This window comes from Vespa mandarinia, chromosome 5 (assembly GCF_050613455.1).
Source record: "Vespa mandarinia isolate Hongniang chromosome 5, ASM5061345v1, whole genome shotgun sequence".
Classification (NCBI taxonomy): Eukaryota; Metazoa; Arthropoda; class Insecta; order Hymenoptera; family Vespidae; genus Vespa; species Vespa mandarinia.
The window spans coordinates 1,897,501-1,915,533 of record NC_140814.1 but is presented as its reverse complement, the minus strand read 5'-3'; the positions used below and the strand labels follow the sequence as shown (position 1 = coordinate 1,915,533).

General features: G+C 33.6%; 5 protein-coding genes and 1 long non-coding RNA gene across 13 annotated transcripts in view; 4 read left to right on the top strand and 2 right to left on the bottom strand.

Annotated features, from left to right (window-relative positions):
• Window positions 1-66: 66 nt before the first annotated feature.
• On the top strand, window positions 67-1,872 carry LOC118448198 (uncharacterized). Of its 2 annotated transcripts, XM_035881192.2 has the most exons (3): window positions 67-354; window positions 754-1,074; window positions 1,274-1,872. In XM_035881192.2, exons 1-2 carry the CDS (start codon window positions 169-171, stop codon window positions 1,039-1,041), a joined length of 474 nt encoding a protein of 157 aa, XP_035737085.1. In that variant the 5' UTR covers window positions 67-168; the 3' UTR covers window positions 1,042-1,074; window positions 1,274-1,872. The 2 variants fall into 2 exon arrangements, with proteins under 2 accessions (XP_035737085.1, XP_035737084.1); XM_035881191.2 differs by lacking the exon at window positions 1,274-1,872 and having other exon boundaries at window positions 754-1,109.
• Window positions 1,873-2,038: 166 nt separating this feature from the next.
• On the bottom strand, window positions 2,039-4,994 carry RpL4 (ribosomal protein L4). The gene is made up of 8 exons (XM_035881185.2): window positions 4,845-4,994; window positions 4,218-4,395; window positions 3,855-4,100; window positions 3,537-3,661; window positions 3,179-3,277; window positions 2,816-3,087; window positions 2,422-2,581; window positions 2,039-2,330 (listed from the first exon to the last, which is right to left on the bottom strand). Exons 1-8 carry the CDS (start codon window positions 4,845-4,847, stop codon window positions 2,121-2,123), a joined length of 1,293 nt encoding a protein of 430 aa, XP_035737078.1. The 5' UTR covers window positions 4,848-4,994; the 3' UTR covers window positions 2,039-2,120.
• Window positions 4,995-5,090: 96 nt separating this feature from the next.
• On the top strand, window positions 5,091-6,322 carry BCAS2 (BCAS2 pre-mRNA processing factor). Of its 2 annotated transcripts, none has more exons than XM_035881186.2 (3): window positions 5,091-5,311; window positions 5,462-5,727; window positions 5,804-6,322. In XM_035881186.2, the coding sequence occupies exons 1-3, from the start codon at window positions 5,237-5,239 to the stop codon at window positions 6,198-6,200; spliced, it is 738 nt and encodes a 245-aa protein (XP_035737079.1). In that variant the 5' UTR covers window positions 5,091-5,236; the 3' UTR covers window positions 6,201-6,322. The 2 variants fall into 2 exon arrangements, with proteins under 2 accessions (XP_035737079.1, XP_035737080.1); XM_035881187.2 differs by having other exon boundaries at window positions 5,156-5,311; window positions 5,392-5,727.
• Window positions 6,323-6,347: 25 nt separating this feature from the next.
• LOC118448192 (colorectal mutant cancer protein) overlaps window positions 6,348-18,033 on the bottom strand; it is a 26,764-nt gene continuing 15,078 nt past the window's right edge. For 2 of the 6 annotated variants that reach the window (XM_085657441.1, XM_085657442.1), the window contains exons 5-15: window positions 10,610-10,871; window positions 10,155-10,336; window positions 9,749-9,973; window positions 9,380-9,568; window positions 9,098-9,288; window positions 8,746-9,012; window positions 8,485-8,680; window positions 8,202-8,387; window positions 7,942-8,129; window positions 7,761-7,863; window positions 6,348-6,814 (exon numbers count right to left, since the gene is read on the bottom strand). In XM_085657441.1, the coding sequence (XP_085513567.1) occupies window positions 6,704-6,814; window positions 7,761-7,863; window positions 7,942-8,129; window positions 8,202-8,387; window positions 8,485-8,680; window positions 8,746-9,012; window positions 9,098-9,288; window positions 9,380-9,568; window positions 9,749-9,973; window positions 10,155-10,336; window positions 10,610-10,871 (2,100 nt within the window). In that variant the 3' untranslated portion in view covers window positions 6,348-6,703. Of the gene's footprint in view, window positions 6,815-7,760; window positions 7,864-7,941; window positions 8,130-8,201; window positions 8,388-8,484; window positions 8,681-8,745; window positions 9,013-9,097; window positions 9,289-9,379; window positions 9,569-9,748; window positions 9,974-10,154; window positions 10,337-10,609; window positions 10,872-12,973; window positions 13,435-18,033 lie in introns of all 6 variants that reach the window. The other 4 variants (XM_035881171.2, XM_035881172.2, XM_035881179.2 and 1 more) reach the window with 4 other exon arrangements.
• On the top strand, window positions 6,947-7,399 carry LOC118448199 (ubiquinol-cytochrome c reductase complex assembly factor 5-like). The gene has a single exon (XM_035881193.2). The coding sequence runs from the start codon at window positions 7,028-7,030 to the stop codon at window positions 7,256-7,258; it is 231 nt and encodes a 76-aa protein (XP_035737086.1). The 5' UTR covers window positions 6,947-7,027; the 3' UTR covers window positions 7,259-7,399.
• LOC146872987 (uncharacterized) lies at window positions 11,177-12,717 on the top strand. Its single transcript, XR_014982256.1, has 3 exons — window positions 11,177-11,191; window positions 11,647-11,904; window positions 12,478-12,717. It is a non-coding gene; the product is annotated as an uncharacterized LOC146872987 (long non-coding RNA).

The following is an 18,033-nucleotide window of genomic DNA, read 5'->3' as shown; positions in this document are numbered from 1 at the left end:
ATTTCTCAAAATTTTATAACCTTAAAGCATTATTTACTTATTTCTCTCTTTCTCTCTCTCTCTTTCTATATGTATATACTTCTTTCTCGATTATGATTCTCGATGAGAGATTTAAAACAAATATCTTAATAATCAAATAATACAAATTATTTGTGAATAAGTTGAAAAATGAGTACGACGAACGAGCGATGTACAAAATGTCATGGCGATCATGAGACAGGTAGCATTTACTGTCCAAAATTTAACGAAAAGAGAATAGCAGATTCTACAAAAGTATCATCAGCGAAATCATTGGATAACAGTTATATTGTGCAAATAGTTTCCATAGGTATTCGGCCTGACAATTTCTATGAGGTTTGTACGAAAAGAAAAAGAAAAAAAAAAAAAAATATTTTCGACTAGAAATATTTGAAAATATAAGACGTGAGGAAAATTCGTTCATTTCTAATATACACGTCATGCTCGCAATCGATAGATCATTTTATACACGGGTTTTTTTTTCTTTTATAATACGTGTTATTAAAAAAGGGTCATGAAACCGTCGAAAGGTTGAAGCTCACCTAATCTTTTTTTTTATGTGAAGCAGTGACCTTAAAAAGTAAAAAATTAATCAACCATTCTTTTTTCTTTTTTTTTAATCCTCCCTCAAGAGAAATCCCCTCGATCGATCAATAATATATATTAATAGTACGTTAATTATAGGTTAGAATTTTAAATAATTCATTAATTATCATATCTTTGTTATTTATCAAGGCGAAGATGTTACTAGCACCGGAAATCGATATGTCATCTACGAAAATAACTGTTAAGGGCAATAATCTTCGTGTGAGCGTTCAACGACATTTAAATAAAGAGTTTTCGGATATGATACAAAAATCGCCATTTAATGATTTGTCTAAACAAATCCTGAAACACCGAGAAAATTTACTTATTCCAGAGACCATCGACAGCGACGAAGTTCGTGCTGTCGTTGACAATAAACATAGGATGCTCATTCTAACTGCCCCTACTATTAAACCAAGCAAAAGATTAAAAATGTGATAAATCAAAATAAGTTGTCATCCATGATGCCAGGTATAAGTTTAGGCGTAATAAATTATTTTAAATAATTTTCATAGATATATCCTAATTAATCGTATTTATCTTTTAAAAATTTGTTATTTTTTTTTTCTTTATATATATATATTATATATATATATTATTCTTTTTATATTACATATATATATATATATATATATATATATATATATATATATATAAACTTGACAAACAGCTAATCGAAACAAAAGAATTTATCTAATCGATAAACCTATTTCTAAAACATTACCTGCAAATGCCAAATTAAGTTCATCTATAACTTAATGCCGCAGTTTCCTGTGATAATTATTCATTATTGAGTATGGAAAATTTGCCACAGCATTGTTTGGACAACGCCATACTGTTAAGACGATATGATTATATAGATCTTAAAATGATATCGAGCGGATTCAAAACACGATTGAAATTGAGTCAAATCCCGGATTTTTATACTATAAATAGCAAAGAATATTTTGCTGTAAGTAATATACCATTTGCTTTCGATATCCTATAAATTACCTTGAGTACGCGATCTTTCTATTCTTGTCACGTGTTATCTGCATGTATATATATGGTGTAAAAAAAAATATATAAATTGTAAGAAATTAAATATAATGCAGGCAGAAATAAAGATTGAAGGATTTAAAGTAAGTACTGCTGCTCTAGCAACGGAAAATGTTTTGAATATTAAATTACAAGAATTGGGTGGTCGACGTCACGTTAGAAATATTAACTTTTTCATTCCAACGGAAGCAAACGCAAAAGTTGCATCTATTGAAGTATTCGATGATAATACCATTTTTATGAGAGTACCACTTGTAGGAAATTTTTAAATTTTGTATCGACATACAACAAAAAATATCTTTTATATATATACACATATATATATATATATATATATATATATATATATATATATGTATATATATATAAAATATTTTAACGATGATCGAAATATAAATTTTGTTGTTGTGTCTCTTTCCACATTTTATTTATATTGAAATAAAAATCTTGGATTAACGACAAAAACTCCTTAATCATTTTTATTTGGCTGGCGGGCTCTTAGCTTTTGTTGCCTGCGCATCCAACGTTTTCGTCGGCTCTGGTTTTGCAGCTTTAGCTGGTGCTGAGGCTGCTTTCTTCGGAGCTTTAGGTTTCTTTGCTTTAATCGTTTTAACCGCCAGAATTTGCTTGGTTCTTCTTTCTTTAAGCCTTTTAGCTTTGAGTGCTGGTGCGTTCTTAGGAAGTTCGATCTAAATGGAATAAAATATTTTCATATATGTACTTCAATCTTTCGTACAATGTTGTTAAAGTATCAATTGATATTATTATTATTATACTTACTCCTCGTTTTTCAGCCAAGAGCAAATCTTTCTCATATTGTCGTCTCTGTGCTGTTAAAATTGCTGCACGTTTCAATACTGCAGCATATGGATTCAGACGCAACATTGCACGTGTATTGTTCAATGGGTTCAGTTTCTTCACCCTGCGTACTATCTTCTTTCTGTAATTTGAATATTATACAATTTACATATTATTTAGAAATTGCCAAAAAGGATGAAGTTAGTTTTCCTTCAATTCTATCAGTAATGGTTAAAAATTATAATCACTGTCAGTCAACAACACGGACCTTAAAATCATCATATAAATATTTAAAAAAGAATTAATAATTTAATATTAATTTATATATATATATATATATATATATATATATATCTCCTTGTATTAAAAATATTACCTTGGAGCTCTTAGAACTCTTCTAATTTCATCTGACTTCAAAAGTCTAGACAAATCTGTATTGGCCATCTTAGGGAAGGGTAAGTTGTAATCTGCTTTAAGCTTAGATTGTTTGCGCCAAGTTCCATACAGAGCATCTAGTTGATCGAAAGCAGATTTCGTCCAAATAACAAAACGACCAACATGACCACCAGGTGCCAGCTTCAGGAGATTCATCTTATTGATGTTCATAAGATCCACACCAGGAATGTTGCGGAATGCCTTACGAATACCCTAAAAGTAAATATTTAATTTAAAATATAGTAAAATTTTAGATATTTTATCTTTTTTTTTTTTTTTTTTTTTTTATTAAATAATTACACACCTGATCTTGTCCATACACAATCAAAGGTCCACGACGTTGAATGCGACGACGATTACGCATTTTACCTTTACCAGCACGGAATCTTTGAGACTTGTAAACCTAAAAAAAAGAAAGAAGGAATATTAAATAACGCTCTCTATATTATTAGTTGTAAAATCTAATAATGAACATTTTTAATAAAATAAATGTGTGCAGTTGTGCATACCCTAACCTAGTATAAAAAGGTACTAGCTTAGAACGCCTGTGACAACTATATTATTCTAGCACATGATTAGGAACATCAGAACTAACAGATTTAGTAAAGATGTGGACATTCTATAGTGCCTATACAAGTACAATTAAGAATGCTTTCAATTACCTTTTGGATATCATTCCAAGCTTTAATACGTCTCAAGAAAATAACAGCTTGTTTAGTCTTATTGTATTCCTGAATTTTATCAGAAACTACAAGAGGGAATTCCGGCACTTCTTGAACCATGTGTCCTGTAGACATATTTCATATGATCTGCTTTAAGTTATTTTAATAAAAAAGTCTAATAAATATAAGTAATAATTTACTACACTCTCAGTACAAAAGCTTATGTATAATCAGTCTATCAGAAACACGGACCAAAGCTAAATCATCATAGATATATATATGTATTGATTCTGAATAACCTGGAATATATAACCTTACCCTTGGATTGTACTAAAGCAGGAACACCAGAAGCAGCAATTGCAGAAACAAGAGCGTATCTTTTCTGATTAACATTAACACGACGGTGCCACCTTCTCCATGGTTTAGTCGGAGCAAACATGCGTCCACCTCTACACATGTTACCAAATGCACCCTGACCAGAACGATGGGTACCGCCACCACGAACACGAGGAATACGTGCTACTGCACGTCCTGTTCCCCATGACTCGGCAGAGGTTTGATGACCTATTAAATAAAATCTATATTTACATAGTTGAACTAACCATATCCTAATCCATTCTAAAACTTGAAATATTTTAAGGATATTTAGGTTAGGTAGACTATTTTAGAAAATATATTTACCAGCCTCCTTGGACACACAGTAGGGTTGTCTACTATTCTTTGAAACTTGTTGATGAACAAAATTTACAATATCAGGACGAATCGGAGCTTTGAACACCGATGGCAAAGAGATTGTATCTTCTGATGGTTCATTTTTATCACTATATACAGTAACCAAAGGTCGCGCCGTTGATAACGACTAGAATAACAACAACAAAGAAACGTTAAACAAACGTTGAACAAGTTGTTTCTTAATAATCATAACGATATATTAGAAAACATTAATGGCGAAATATTGGAGACAAAATGCGTTCTGACATGCACATGGCGGCCGGAGAAATAAGTATTGACTATATTAAATACTTTCACCTTTTCTTATACGTTATTCTCGCAATATATTATAATTGAATTTTAAAAAACGATCGAAGATCTATGTGAGAAACCATGAGAAGGAAAATAATAAAATTGATTAAAAAAAAAAAAAAAAAAAAAAACTTATCCTACACAAGTACACAAATTACACGTGGTCTACAACACAATTTAAAGTTTAACGAAAAAGTTTCGTACATAGAAGATATAATAATTATCAATAATGATCAAAACGACATTCGTAATTCTGCATTAGCAATAAGAATGTAAATTTCTTACCATCTCGCGTTTTTTTCACAACTTTTCACGCATGAGACATACGCTAACCAGGCAGCTTGTACGCCTTACCTGGTCATAAAGGAAGAAGGATGCAAGCGGAAACGGTACGACTTGAGTTGCGCATGCTCAGTCGATGAACTTGACGACGCTTCCAATTGTAGCATTGTAAATTTGCTTAATATTCGTTAGCTTCTTTTCCGCTAGGATGCACTGAAAGCAGAAATAACTTTATGGTATAGTTTTCAATGCGACGTATTATATTCTACGAAATTTCTAATGGAAAATAGAATTCTTGGAAATGAGATTTTATGTATATAAAAGTGCGAACTATACGATTAAATTAATTGAATAAAAAAAAAATATATTAAGATTTTATCCATATTTATAAGAAAATGGCTGGAGAAGTTATTGTCGATGCATTGCCTTACATAGATCAAGGATATGATGAACCTGGTGTCAGAGAAGCGGTATGTGATTTGTTATGAACAACTTGTATAAAAAAAACTTGTATATATGTCTGGTGCAGTACAGGTTATGTTTTTTACAGTTTTACTATGGATATGAACAAGTTTGTATTTGGTATTTAGAGGATGTATCCTTTACTCGCTCAATTTCAGGCTTTGGCAATGGTTGAAGAAGAGACGAGACGATATAGACCGACCAAAAATTATTTGGAGCATTTATCTCATTTAAATATTAATGCATTTGAAACTGATGTAATGAAGCATGAGTTTGAAAGAATGCAGAATCGTTTACCTATGGAAGTTCTCAGTATGAAACGTTATGAATTACCACCACCGCCACCTGGTAAAATGAACGATTTGACAGCCTGGAATGAGAGCGTAGAAAATAGCAGTGCACAATTGGAACACCAAGCAACTAGGTGAAACATCGGTACAAATGTAGAATTAATCATATCTTTTACATCTTTTCATGTAAGCTTTATTTTTAATTTATAGGATATGTAATTTAGAATTAATGATGGAATATGGTTGTGAAGCTTGGAGGTCTTACTTAGAAATATTAGTTCAATTAGTTAGTCAAGGACAAAAGCAATTACAGACTTTAAGAAAGAAAATACAAGAAGTTAATTGGCAAAGAAAATCTATGCAAACGCAAGGAGGAGAAAAGTTAAGAGCATTGGAAGCTCAATGGGTCGGTCTGGTTTCAAAGAATTATGAGATTGAACAGGCATGTGTACATATCGAAGAGGAAATACATAAAACTATAATGAACAAAGAAGAAATAATAGAAATAAATCATGTACCAGGAGATGAAGAACCAGCTGTTCCAGGAAAAAGTGCTACGGACGTTATGGCAATGGAAATGAATCTTGCTGAAAATCAACCAATATAATATCTTTTGTTTAAATACATAAGTATAAGTATAAAGAAGAAAGACTTGTTTTCTTTGTAAAATTTTGCATTGTAAATTATGAGAGATATCCTAATGTATAAATAAAGCACAATTTATTTAATTATTGTTTATATGTATCACTTCTGTTTATGGTTACAATATACATATTTACAAGTAAATATCATTGCTATGAATGAGACAACATACTAGTAATTTATATTTATAATTCATCATATACCAAATAGCTTGCACGCGTCCAAGTATTCATAGCACGTCACAATTCCCAGCATAAAATTCTGTATGCTACAAGAGAATGGTGTATCATACCTTCATAAAATTACAAAGCGAATAGCAAAGCGTCATGCTTAAGAAATTATTCCAGTAAAAAAATACATAAATTTAATCTTTATTTTGCACGTTTCGCGACGACAGGAAACGCATTTTAATAAATTACGTTTACGTTTATATATCATTTTTATATATCATTTTTAGTCACTTAATTGTCATAAAGATGTTTCACTAGCTCCTGAGCTTTGCGATTGTAGAGGTAAAGTTCCTTTATATACTGCTGCTTCTTCCTCTAGCAAAGCTATGCGTTGTTTCAGTGATTTAACCTATAAAAAATTTGTTAAAAATTGTATCACTTTTATGTTATAATTATGTGAAAATAAACAATTTATTTCACAAATAATACGTAATATAGCAGTGTCAATAATTTTACAAACATTAAATATAGTTAGAGGAATTAGATGGCGGCGCGCGCAGCATTCAATATGGCCGCCAAAAAGAAAATTTCTGTATTACCTGATCGAGCATAAAACGTATCTATGTTACTTTTTATTAAAAGATTAAGAAAGTTTATGCAAAAGTGGCCTGGTAAGAAAACTTTTGGTGTCTACCGTTTCTTACCATTATTTTTCGTTTGTGGGGCACTATTAGAATTTTCTATGATCAATTGGCAAGTTGGCCAGGTTAACTTTTATAAAGTATATAAAAAACGAATTGTACAAGAGATGGTTGAAGAAAAAATACGAAAAATGGAAGAAGAACAATTTTAAGTACTAATATATGCTAAGAAGACTGATATTATTTCAATTAACGGTTAAATATCAAGAGATATGGATTGGGCATACATCAAATTTGGTATTGTATCAATGTTAACTATGTTGGCTGGAGCACAGACTGTCCACGTTATATACAAACCTCTCATCAATGTAGATAAGCTGGTAGAAGAAGAATTAGAAAAATGGAAAGCTAATAGGAATTAATATAATTTATAATAATATCACATATATGAATTATAGAACGATGCATAATAGAAAATAAAGTACATTTAGCAAATATAGAAAACAATTTTGATTTATATAATCGATGAAAAAGAAACAAAAATATCTTGAGGTTGTAATTGAATAATGTGACATATTATTATAATTGGTTGTAATTGAATATTATAACATATTTCATGCACAAATGAAAAAAATTCAAGAGGATTTACAACTTCAAATTTTTTTGTTCAAAACGCGAATATAATATCTACTTCAGGATATTTATTATTCATACCTGTGCTGTATGTCTTTCCACCATTCCTAACATTTGTTGCTCTAATTTTTTTAATCTAGATTGATATTTTTTCTTTGTTTTTTCCAATGTTTGTACCAGGGCACTAGAAGAAATAAGAGTATAAACTTAAATTTCAATATAAAATCATTATTTTTACAATCGGCGGAACAAAATATATCACCTATTAGCTTTTTTCAAATCATTAACAAGTTCTGCAGATTGTTGATGTCTCAATTCTGAATTCTTATTCACTTTATCCAATGTTGATACTAATTCTTGTAAGCGTTCTTTTAATCTTGCTTCTCTACCTAATGCTTCTATAAGTTCAGACTCAATACCTTCGCTTTCATTATCACTAAGACCACGATCCTACAAATAATATCTATTAGAAATTTGTTGATTCTATTAAACGACACCTATTAAGTGTAAAAAATATATTACTTTATTCATTGATAACATAGCCTCGGTATCATTAAGTTGTCCTTGAAGATGTTCTATAGCAGCATGCTGAGCTGCAATTTGCGTTTCCTGCGCATTCAATTTTAGTTCTATCGTAGCTCTTTCCTTTTCCAAAAGAAATACTCTTGCTCTCAATTCTGCTTTATCTTCTCTCATAGCCATTAATTCCTAATAATATTATAAGTTCGGTATCGATCAACGTTTTTCATTATTATTCAATAGTTTAATAGAGTATATAAATTAGTATAATAATTGCTACACTAACTTGCATAAGTACAGCAGTCTCTAAATCTAATTTTCTAGCTTCCGCGAGAGAAATAGTATTTTTTGAATTAAGAGGTTCGACATGAACACTTTCTAATTCCACGGCAGTAGATCTGACCATAGCACGATCGCCTTTTAATCTGCTAAGGTGTCTTCTAAGTCTCTCCTCGTTTTCGACAGTCCAAGTTACTTCAGATCTATAAAAACAATAAGATAATCTAATCCTCATATTCGAAGATTTACGACAATTTGATGTACGTACTCATCCGACAAGATTATACTATCCTCCCAAGGTGCACCCATAACATTAGCACAGTCATTTTCAAGCCTGTTCAACATATGATAAGCTACATTCTCAGCTGCTTTTCTATTGTCGATAGTAAGGCTATTTCGTTCGGTAGAAAGTGCAATCTCGCTTTCTAATAAAGCAACGAGAACATCGTAGGCCTCTATGGCACGATCGCTATAAGATAACGCTAATCTTAACGCCATTGCATTCGATTCGTATTTCCCAACGAGTAGACTTAATCTAAATTCAACAGAAGAAGATACTCAGAGTGATTTATGTAGATCTTTGTAAATTCGTATTGAAATATCATCTCCATTAAAATTACCTATCACATTGAGCTTTGCTCTCATGTAAAGTCAAAGCAAGAACAGCATTATTCGCTCGAGCATGTTCCAATCTACTATTCAATCTTTCTGTTTCTACCTCAAACTGTTTCTCCGAGCCATTTAATTCTTGCAAATTCGATTGTTCTAAAAGATCGGACACGAGATGTTCAGCAACCATGGTCGAACAAACCTGTAATACGTTGGATTCGTATGCCATCTTCTTGGAAGTAAATGAAAGAATAAATATATAATGGGGGGAAAGAAAATAATTGAATTCATACACCGAGATTCGTAATATCGGGACCAGTGATATGTCTCTCATCAGTTCTCCTTAGCCTCACCCTCTCGGCCATCTTGAGGACTGGCGGTTCCTCCCTCGTTACGCTCTTTGTCGGTGGTGTTTGAAGGGGTGGCAGAAGTGGCGAGCAAGGTGCCGTTAGAGGTTCTGGCGAGCTGGTGTTACCTCTCGTCTGTGAATACGATAAAGAAGAAGCTTGAGATCTAGTTAGCTGAAAACTCTCACTATAGACAGTATTTTATTTCTTTGAGGCAGCTAATTAGCACGCGTTATATTATAGTTCAAAATTAAAGACGTAAAAATCTCCCTCCCCCTCCGTCGATTTTACAATATTTCAATATATGTATTTTACTTTATGTTCTCGTCGAGGTGAGTCTCCATTTAATTGTCCCTGATTGCCATTCTGTCCCTGATTCTTAAATTGTGCCAACTGTGCTTGGAGGCTCACGATTTCTGCTCTAAGAGCCGTAACTTCTTCTTGGAGAGTAGCCACGGCGACACTTTGACACGAAGCCGCTGGTTGAGTTGGTTCTGGTGTTGGTAAAGCAGCAGGACTGTCCAATTGTTCCCTACCGTTCTACAAGTACGAATTCTCAAATATTCCATAATTTTTCTTATTTGCAAATAGACTTTGACAAATCAGACCGTTCAAATAAATTCAAAGACAATGAAAGATGACTAAAGGATAGCAATCATCGGCAAATACATAATTTCCTGAAATACCATTTGCACAGAGGAAACGAATCCTCTTCCGTTACCTCGTTGGTTCGATGTTCAATTTCCTCACAGCAACTGGAATCGGCATCTCCCAAGGTTCTATCTCCATCACCTTGAATATCTCCACCTCCCTCGCTCTCCTCCACCGGATTCGTAATCGATCCCTCCGCATCCCTACTGGTTTCGATTTCTACAAATTGAATGCACCCAATCTTCAGATCTTCTTCAGATAGTATATTGTATGAAAAGAAAAAAAGAAAAAAAAAGATACCCTAAGAAATGAACATGAATATATGCTCGTGAATTTGTTGTGAAGTTCGTTATCTATATTTACATTTCCACATTCTATGAATGCTCGAAGTACTTCAAATAATTTACCTCTTGGAGTGAAAAAGAATTACAAAGAGAGAGAGAGAGAGAGAGAGAGAGAGAGAGAGAGAGAGAGAGAGAGAGAGAGAGAGAGAGAGAAGCATTAGAATTAAATGTGCCTTCTTACCGGACTCATCCTCCTCGGCAATTACGGTAGCACGATGCCTCTCCAACTGTCTGCCCAACTCGGCAATGACGGAATGCAATTCGGTAAGTCTCTCCTCGTGCCTGGCCGCCTGCTGTTCAGCTCTTTGCTCAGCCCTAGCAGCTTGAACTTCTGCTCTTGCTAAAGCTACTTCAGCAGCTTCTCTCGCACGAGTAGCTATCAATAGTCGTGAATTTAGATCGGCGACTTCGGAACGTAACGACGACAATGCTGCTGCATGGAGCTGTAATAATGTCATTTTTTAATTCAACAATTGTTTCTATAATATTAATTAACTATTGAAAGCAAAAGAGATTTTTTTTTAACTCGAGTCTTATTAATATAATTAAAATTTCTTATCTTATTTTATTTCAATCGATTGTACAGTAGTACAGTAGTTTCTCACGTAATTATTAATTGTTTTGTTTTCTAATTTATAAATTTTCTGGAACAAGTTTTTCATGAATCATCTTTATTTCAAGAGGAAAAATCTAACACTGTTTATAATCGTGTATTAAAGCGAAATATATTCAAGGCTAATTCGTACATAATTCGCGAATGGAGGTAAATCAATCGTAAATAAAGACAAAACGCATTACATAACTCGAATCCTTAGTAATCATTACATTACGAAGAATTCGTAAACAATATATACATATTAGGGGGTAAGTAGAGGGAAAGTAATGTCGCTTTCTTAAATTAAATTCAAATGAATAAAAATTTTTAACAAGTTTTTTTTTTTAATCACAATCAATATCGACATGCGTAGAAACGACATTACTTTCCAGCCTTCCTAATATATATATATATATATATATATATATATATATATATATATATATAGAGAGAGAGAGAGAGAGGGAAAAAAGAAAGAAAATTCATATAATTCTAAATGGAAACGTCGTTTCGCGTGTCACGCGTTTAATTAAAAAAATAAAAAAAATAATATATATACATATAAATAATAAATCGAAAGAGTTTGACTGAAAGGAAGAGGAAAAGCATGGAAAAATTTGCAGATTCGTGTCTCGTTTTGAGTGTCCTTCGCGTGATCACTCACGCGTGTCGGCTGTGTTACGAGACGAGACGAGACACTAATGACGAATACCCGGTCACGTGTTAATCCGTAGATAAAAGATAAAAAGGGGAGGAAGGAGTAAAAGAAACAAAAAGAGAAAAGAAAAAGAAGAGACGATCCTGAAAGGTATAAAAATCTCGATGCCGGAACGTTTCGACGGATATTCAGTAATTTACAAGTCTTAGGAAGACATCAAGCAGTGAGTAAAAAGTGCATTGTTATACTATATTCTTCGATATGTTCAAACGTTCAACAAAAAAAAAGAACTTGTAGTTAGGTTTGTAATTTTACAACCTATAGAAAAAAGGAAAAAAAAGAAAGAAAGAAAAAAAGAAATTAGCCTAAAAAGAGTAATTGATTTTTAAAATTCCCTAGGGAATTTTATCCTTATCGTTATTTTGTTATTGTGCGGTGGTTCGATATTTTGATATTTGTAATATGATATATAAACTGAAATTACAAGATATATAAATACGATCATACATTCCATGATGAATAATGCAAACAAATAAATAAATGAATAAATAATTAAAAAGAAATAGAAATATATGTTCTGTCAAGTGTGAGAACTCGACGAGCGTTAATCGTTGTCTTCTTTTTCGACGCGTAAAGATTTATAACTCGAACTTTGAAAACTGGTTACCCACAGGTTTGTCAACGGCTTAGTTGGTTAGATACGTTCGGTTTCTTTTAGAAAAACTTTTTACGTTTCATTCTTCACACAGATTAGCACTTATAATTAACTTTATCTCCATCTTCATTTTCTTGACAGACAGCCTTGAAAAGGGAAGAGTAGCAAAGTAGCATTTAAAATGAAGCTGTTTTTCGTCATCGCTATCGTTATCACGATTTTGTTGATGACAACGACAACAACAACGATGAGTGAAAAAGAGGACGACTATATTCATCTTCCTGGAAAATCCTGCAAGGATGCACCGTCTTGTCCGGATAATAGACAATGCGTAATGGCAAAACCAAGATGCAACGTTGGAACTTGCCCGGATTTGGTACCAACGTGCGGCCCGAAATCATGAATGGATTATATATAAATATTTTCTATCAACTTAACTACTTTTTTTATAATAGATTTAAAAAAAAGATAAAAAAATAAAAAAGGAATAGAAACAAAAAATAAATAAATAAATAAAAAGAAACCAATAGCGACGATATTCGATGTATGAGTTATATGAAAATGTACAAGGAAAATAATTAAGATGTCTATATTATTCTCGTTGGCTGTTGATTCTTGGCGGTAATTTCGAACTTACAGAATGTTGTTTATCCGTATAATCCATTTCTACGTGAACCGGTACGGTTCTCTCGGATCTCCGATCACCCGGACAACAAAGCCAGGATCTAGATCTAGCAAGTCCTTTTGGTTCCTCCTCTTCGTCATCATCGTCAACATCTTCGTCCTCGGTTGTGGCACAATGTACGTAAATGAGATCATTCCTAAGTTCATCCTCGACAATATCTTTTGCCGCGTTCGATGGAATGTGGCTCGACAACGTTTGTATCCTACATCTCGATGTTCTTTGAAGATACTGCTGTAATTGATATTGTTGCTGTTGCTGTTGCTGTTGCTGCAGTTGATTTTGTTGTTGACGACGCAAACGATCGACGAAGTATGTTGACTCCGTAGAGTCATTGTTAATAGCCACCGTAAAATTCGCCACCTTGTTGGATTCGTCGTTACTCTTCCCGTCGTTGTTCTTCGACAAGTTGCATTCTTGAATTTTCGAGGAAAAAAAAGGAGAAGAAGAGATCGAACGATCAATCAAATTCGATCAATTGGATAAGATCAAGAGATCTTCTTATGTACTTACGTACCTATATCGCGTATTTTCCGTGCTGTGATCTATTATACTATGAATTCTATTGAACTTCAGGTCATTTCATTCCTTGAAAGATTTTCGTGCTAGCGTATATGTGTCTATATGTGAGCTCGCGCGCGCGCGCATGTGTCTGTGTATGTACGTGTGTATGGGTTATAAGCGAATCCTTCGAGCATGACACTTTTTGCTTTTTTAGTTCATATTTTTCATATCTCTTTTATTTTCTTAGAAAAATATTACAAGTATATTGATACTCTCATCGAACTTTAATTTTTCCGATTATCACGAACAAAATTTGTCGATTGAAAGGTACCTTCTGTAAAAGAAAAATGATAGATGCAACGTGTCATCGTGTTACAGATCAAACAGTACGGCCAAAGAATCGGTTGCTCTCTCCCTCCCTCCCCGCCTCTCTTTTTCCCTTTTATTTTTCTTTTTTATTTTTTAGGTTTCAGTAAGTATCAGAGCATTGTCCCGGATCACCACGCTATCGATCGTAAGGGAGAGTCTTTCACGCTTCGTCGTTAGGATGCGCTCTGGTCTATGACGTTAACCACCCAACCCTTATATTCTTCCTCCATGTTTTTTTTTTTTTTTAAGATAAAAAATTTCCTTCGAAAGTCTTTTTTATATTTCAACGACCTGTTTTTTTACGATAAATTAACGCAATTATACGTATTTTATTGAAGATTAAAATTTGGTGTCACACATATTACTCCGATTGAAATACTTGATGCAATATCAGTGGCAGAAATACCGGATTAAAAGAAAAAAGAGAGAGAGAGAGAGAGAGAGAAAGAGAGAAAAAGAGAGAAATCGCATCGTTGGGTGTGGAACCATCGAGAAAGCTTGAAAATAGATCCGTCGGTTACGTTTGTCTTTCCTACTTACTCTCCCCATTAATATTTCAAAGGTTGATATCGATCACCTTTTTGCGGATTCACGAGACGCCCTCTTTTCAACGATTCGAGTAAAAGCGTTTTCTTTTCTTCTTTTTAAGATTTAAATCGTATACATTAAAACTTTCAAGAGAATTTATTGATAATACTTTTTATTTCAATGTAATCAATTAATACAAATCGAGATATAATTCGACCGATTGATCGTTACAATTAAAACCGTCCAATAAATTTTTATAATGTAATGAATAAATCAATGTAATTCGTTATATTAATTATAACATAATGAATAAATTCAAATGTATATTTTAATAAAATTCGTATTCATACATATTTTTTTTTTCCCGATTACACGACGAACCATCGTAATTATTAATCCATTAAACTACTTTATTGACTCTTCGTTATAAAAAAATGACAATTTATTGTTTTACGATCGTGTATATTCGTAATCTTTTAATCTTTATGATACAATGTAGATACGGATTCTTTCGAAATAAACTTTTTTCATCTATTTAGATTCGAACGTAGTTAATTCGATAAAATTACCGGTTAGGAAGTTTTACTGTAATAGAGAAATTGCATTAGGGTTTTACTTCTCGAAGGAGAAGTATCTCCGATCGAGATATCGGACGCAAGCTTTACGTCACGCTCGAGGGAGTACGACGAAAGGGAAGCTTTCGCGATTATTAAAGCAGCAGTAAAATAGTAGGCGCGGCTGTAACGCTTTGGGGAAGTATTTACACGTGCAAAAGAGAAAAAGAGAGAGAGAGAAAGAGAGAGAGAGAAAGAGGGTGATTCGCAGATTTGAAAATTTCTAGATTTTCGAAGCGTTTAACGAGCTCGCTCAAAAGAACGTACAGCTGCTCGTTAACCCTTCGTTAGTGGCCAGCTTGCTGTTGGCTGCGGTCTCCGATCTTCTCTCCCTCGGTTTGCCATTCCGTTGCTCTCTAATGTTCTCTCGCGATACGTTCGTTAGCGTTTCAATGATACCGTTTTTCATGTTTCAACTCGCGAAAGCATTAACTTCGGATGGAATGAATTTGCCTAAGAGGAAATAATTCGATTACTATAAAGAGAATTCTCCGACGTTACAACGTATAACATTTAAAATATATACAGAGATCTATAATACTTTAAACAAAAAGGAAAAAGAAAAAAGAAAAAAAGAAAAGAAACACGAATGATCGTTCTATTTAACGCGTACATACGAATAAATAGAGATCTTTTTTAACGAACCACTTTATATATTTTGAGTGAGAACAAGATGGTTGTTTAAGAGGAAAGAGCTGTAATAACATCGGAAGGTTGCCCTCCTATCTTTGGCCCTAATGAAAAAACGGTCCATCGTGCTTCGAGCACGTTTGCAGGAGCTTAAGTACATTCTCCTTCTCTCTCTCTCTCTCTCTCTCTCTCTCTCTCTCTCTCTCTCTCTCTCTATCTATCTTTCTCACCCTCTTCCTTCTCCAAGGAATCGAGCGCACGTGCACACTACAAGAAGCGCGCGAATAGTGTATTAGCATTCCTGCCACGCACCATCCTGCTTACCTAAAAAGAACAAAAGGCACGCGTAATTGTTTATCCTCCGATAATGGTCGACACGGGGAATTGCTTCATCAACACCCGCAGGCTCCAACGATCCTCGTAATTTAACTCATGCGAGAATTCCAACGTGCTCCCGCGGCCCTTCCTTCCAACTAACCAGAGAACCAACCAACGTACTTATACACCACCACGTCAGTGCCTGGTCTTGTGAGTCTTGTTCGACTACGTCTCGATCTAGAAGTCTTTTTAACCGGTCTCTCGCATTGCTTACAGCTTTCGACGTACATATATACATATAACGAGACTCGGAAATAGCGCCTGCTCATACGTATACCCGCGTATTATGCGTGTATTATGCGTGTATTATGCGTACACGTACATATATATACGCACGTATGTATATATGTATGTATATATTATACGTGTGCGTGTATCTACACGAAACGCAAACTCCAAATCCGATTTGCTTCTTATCGAATGCCAATGTATTATTTATTGGCGCGTTTCGAATATTAAATTGATTGGACGGTAGTCCATCCCCCCCCTTTTTTTTTAGAAAGAAGAATAAATTACAAAAGATATAAATATATCAAATATCATATGATAACATATGTTATTAATATTAACGCAATATTTCTTACTCATTTGTTTTCGCTGTTATTTATGTTTTTTTCTTTATTTGTTTCTTTTTTGTTTTTTTTTTAAAGATAAAAAAATACAAATAAAAAAGTGATTGATTGGTATGCAATCACAAGTTACGCGAGCACTGCCAATGGAATTCAGTATTGGTACGAGGTCGGTCGGTGCGTTAATTAAACGAGTTAATTACTCGAGGCGTCGTAAACACCCAGCAATGTTGCTTAGTAGAAGTACGATACCGTGTGTGAATTTAGGAGAAGTCGGACTGGCATACACGGAACCACCGCCAATTATAGGAGTTCGGTACTTGTAAGAAGCACCATACGAGTAGTTACAAGTGCCCTCTTTTGCTATCGTACTCGTTTTACGTACGTACATATACGTATATATACACACGAGCATATAGATATATGTATAACGTAACTATATGTGTATTTACACGCTCGCGCGCCAGCTCATTTTAGAATCGAAAACAATTGCCGACATTTTCGAGAAGGAGTATAATTTACGTAAAGTAAAGTACGTAAAACCTTACGAAAATAAACGGATAAAGGAACTACTCTGCGTGTTACATTCTTTTCTTCCCTTTTTTTCTTTTTGTTTATTTTTCGTAATTTTAAACGAAATCAGAAATAACTTAAAGTCCTTAGCTTTTCCATAGTTGACAAGAAAAGTGATATGCGATACGAATTAGACTACGAATTCAAATTTGAAACTTGCAATTTTGTTTCTCCAACGTTGATAAGAATCTATGTAGTTCTAGCGTTTTGTTCTCTCTCTCTCTCTCTTTTTCTCTCTCTCTCTCTTTCTCTCTTACCTTTAACGAGATTCCACGGAAGGAGAATCTTATCACGTTCGACCGTAAAAGCAGCTAGCTATCCGTTATGTTTATTTTCGTCCTTAAGAATCTCGACTCGAAGAGATCGTTGTGATTGGTAACGGGACTCCAATGAAAACTCAATTTCTCCATGAGTTTAGATAATGATTAGAAAAAGAAAAGAAGAGAAAAAGGAAAGAAAAAAAAATAAAGAAATTCGATAAACGAACGACATTTTCATGGCCGGTTTTGTCGAGAAAATAAAGTTACATGTGATACTTGTATGTATCTCGGCTAGGATATATGAAAAAAAGAGGAAAAAAAAAAGAAAAAAGAAAAAAGAAAAAAATGTGGCAAATGAGTGCATCTTGGTTACGAACGTCGAGTAATTACAACGATACGAGGGTCGACTCTCGCTAATTGCAAGTCCCGAGACGTGAACGTCGCCGTTCGTAAATATCTTTTTCAACCTTCCTAAATTTTTTGCGATCACTTTTCCTTCGTCGGAAGGTCGAGAAAGTAATCTTTAGTTTGACACGGGTCAACACATTTGATTGATTATCCGATCAAAGATATAATCTTTATTTTCACCA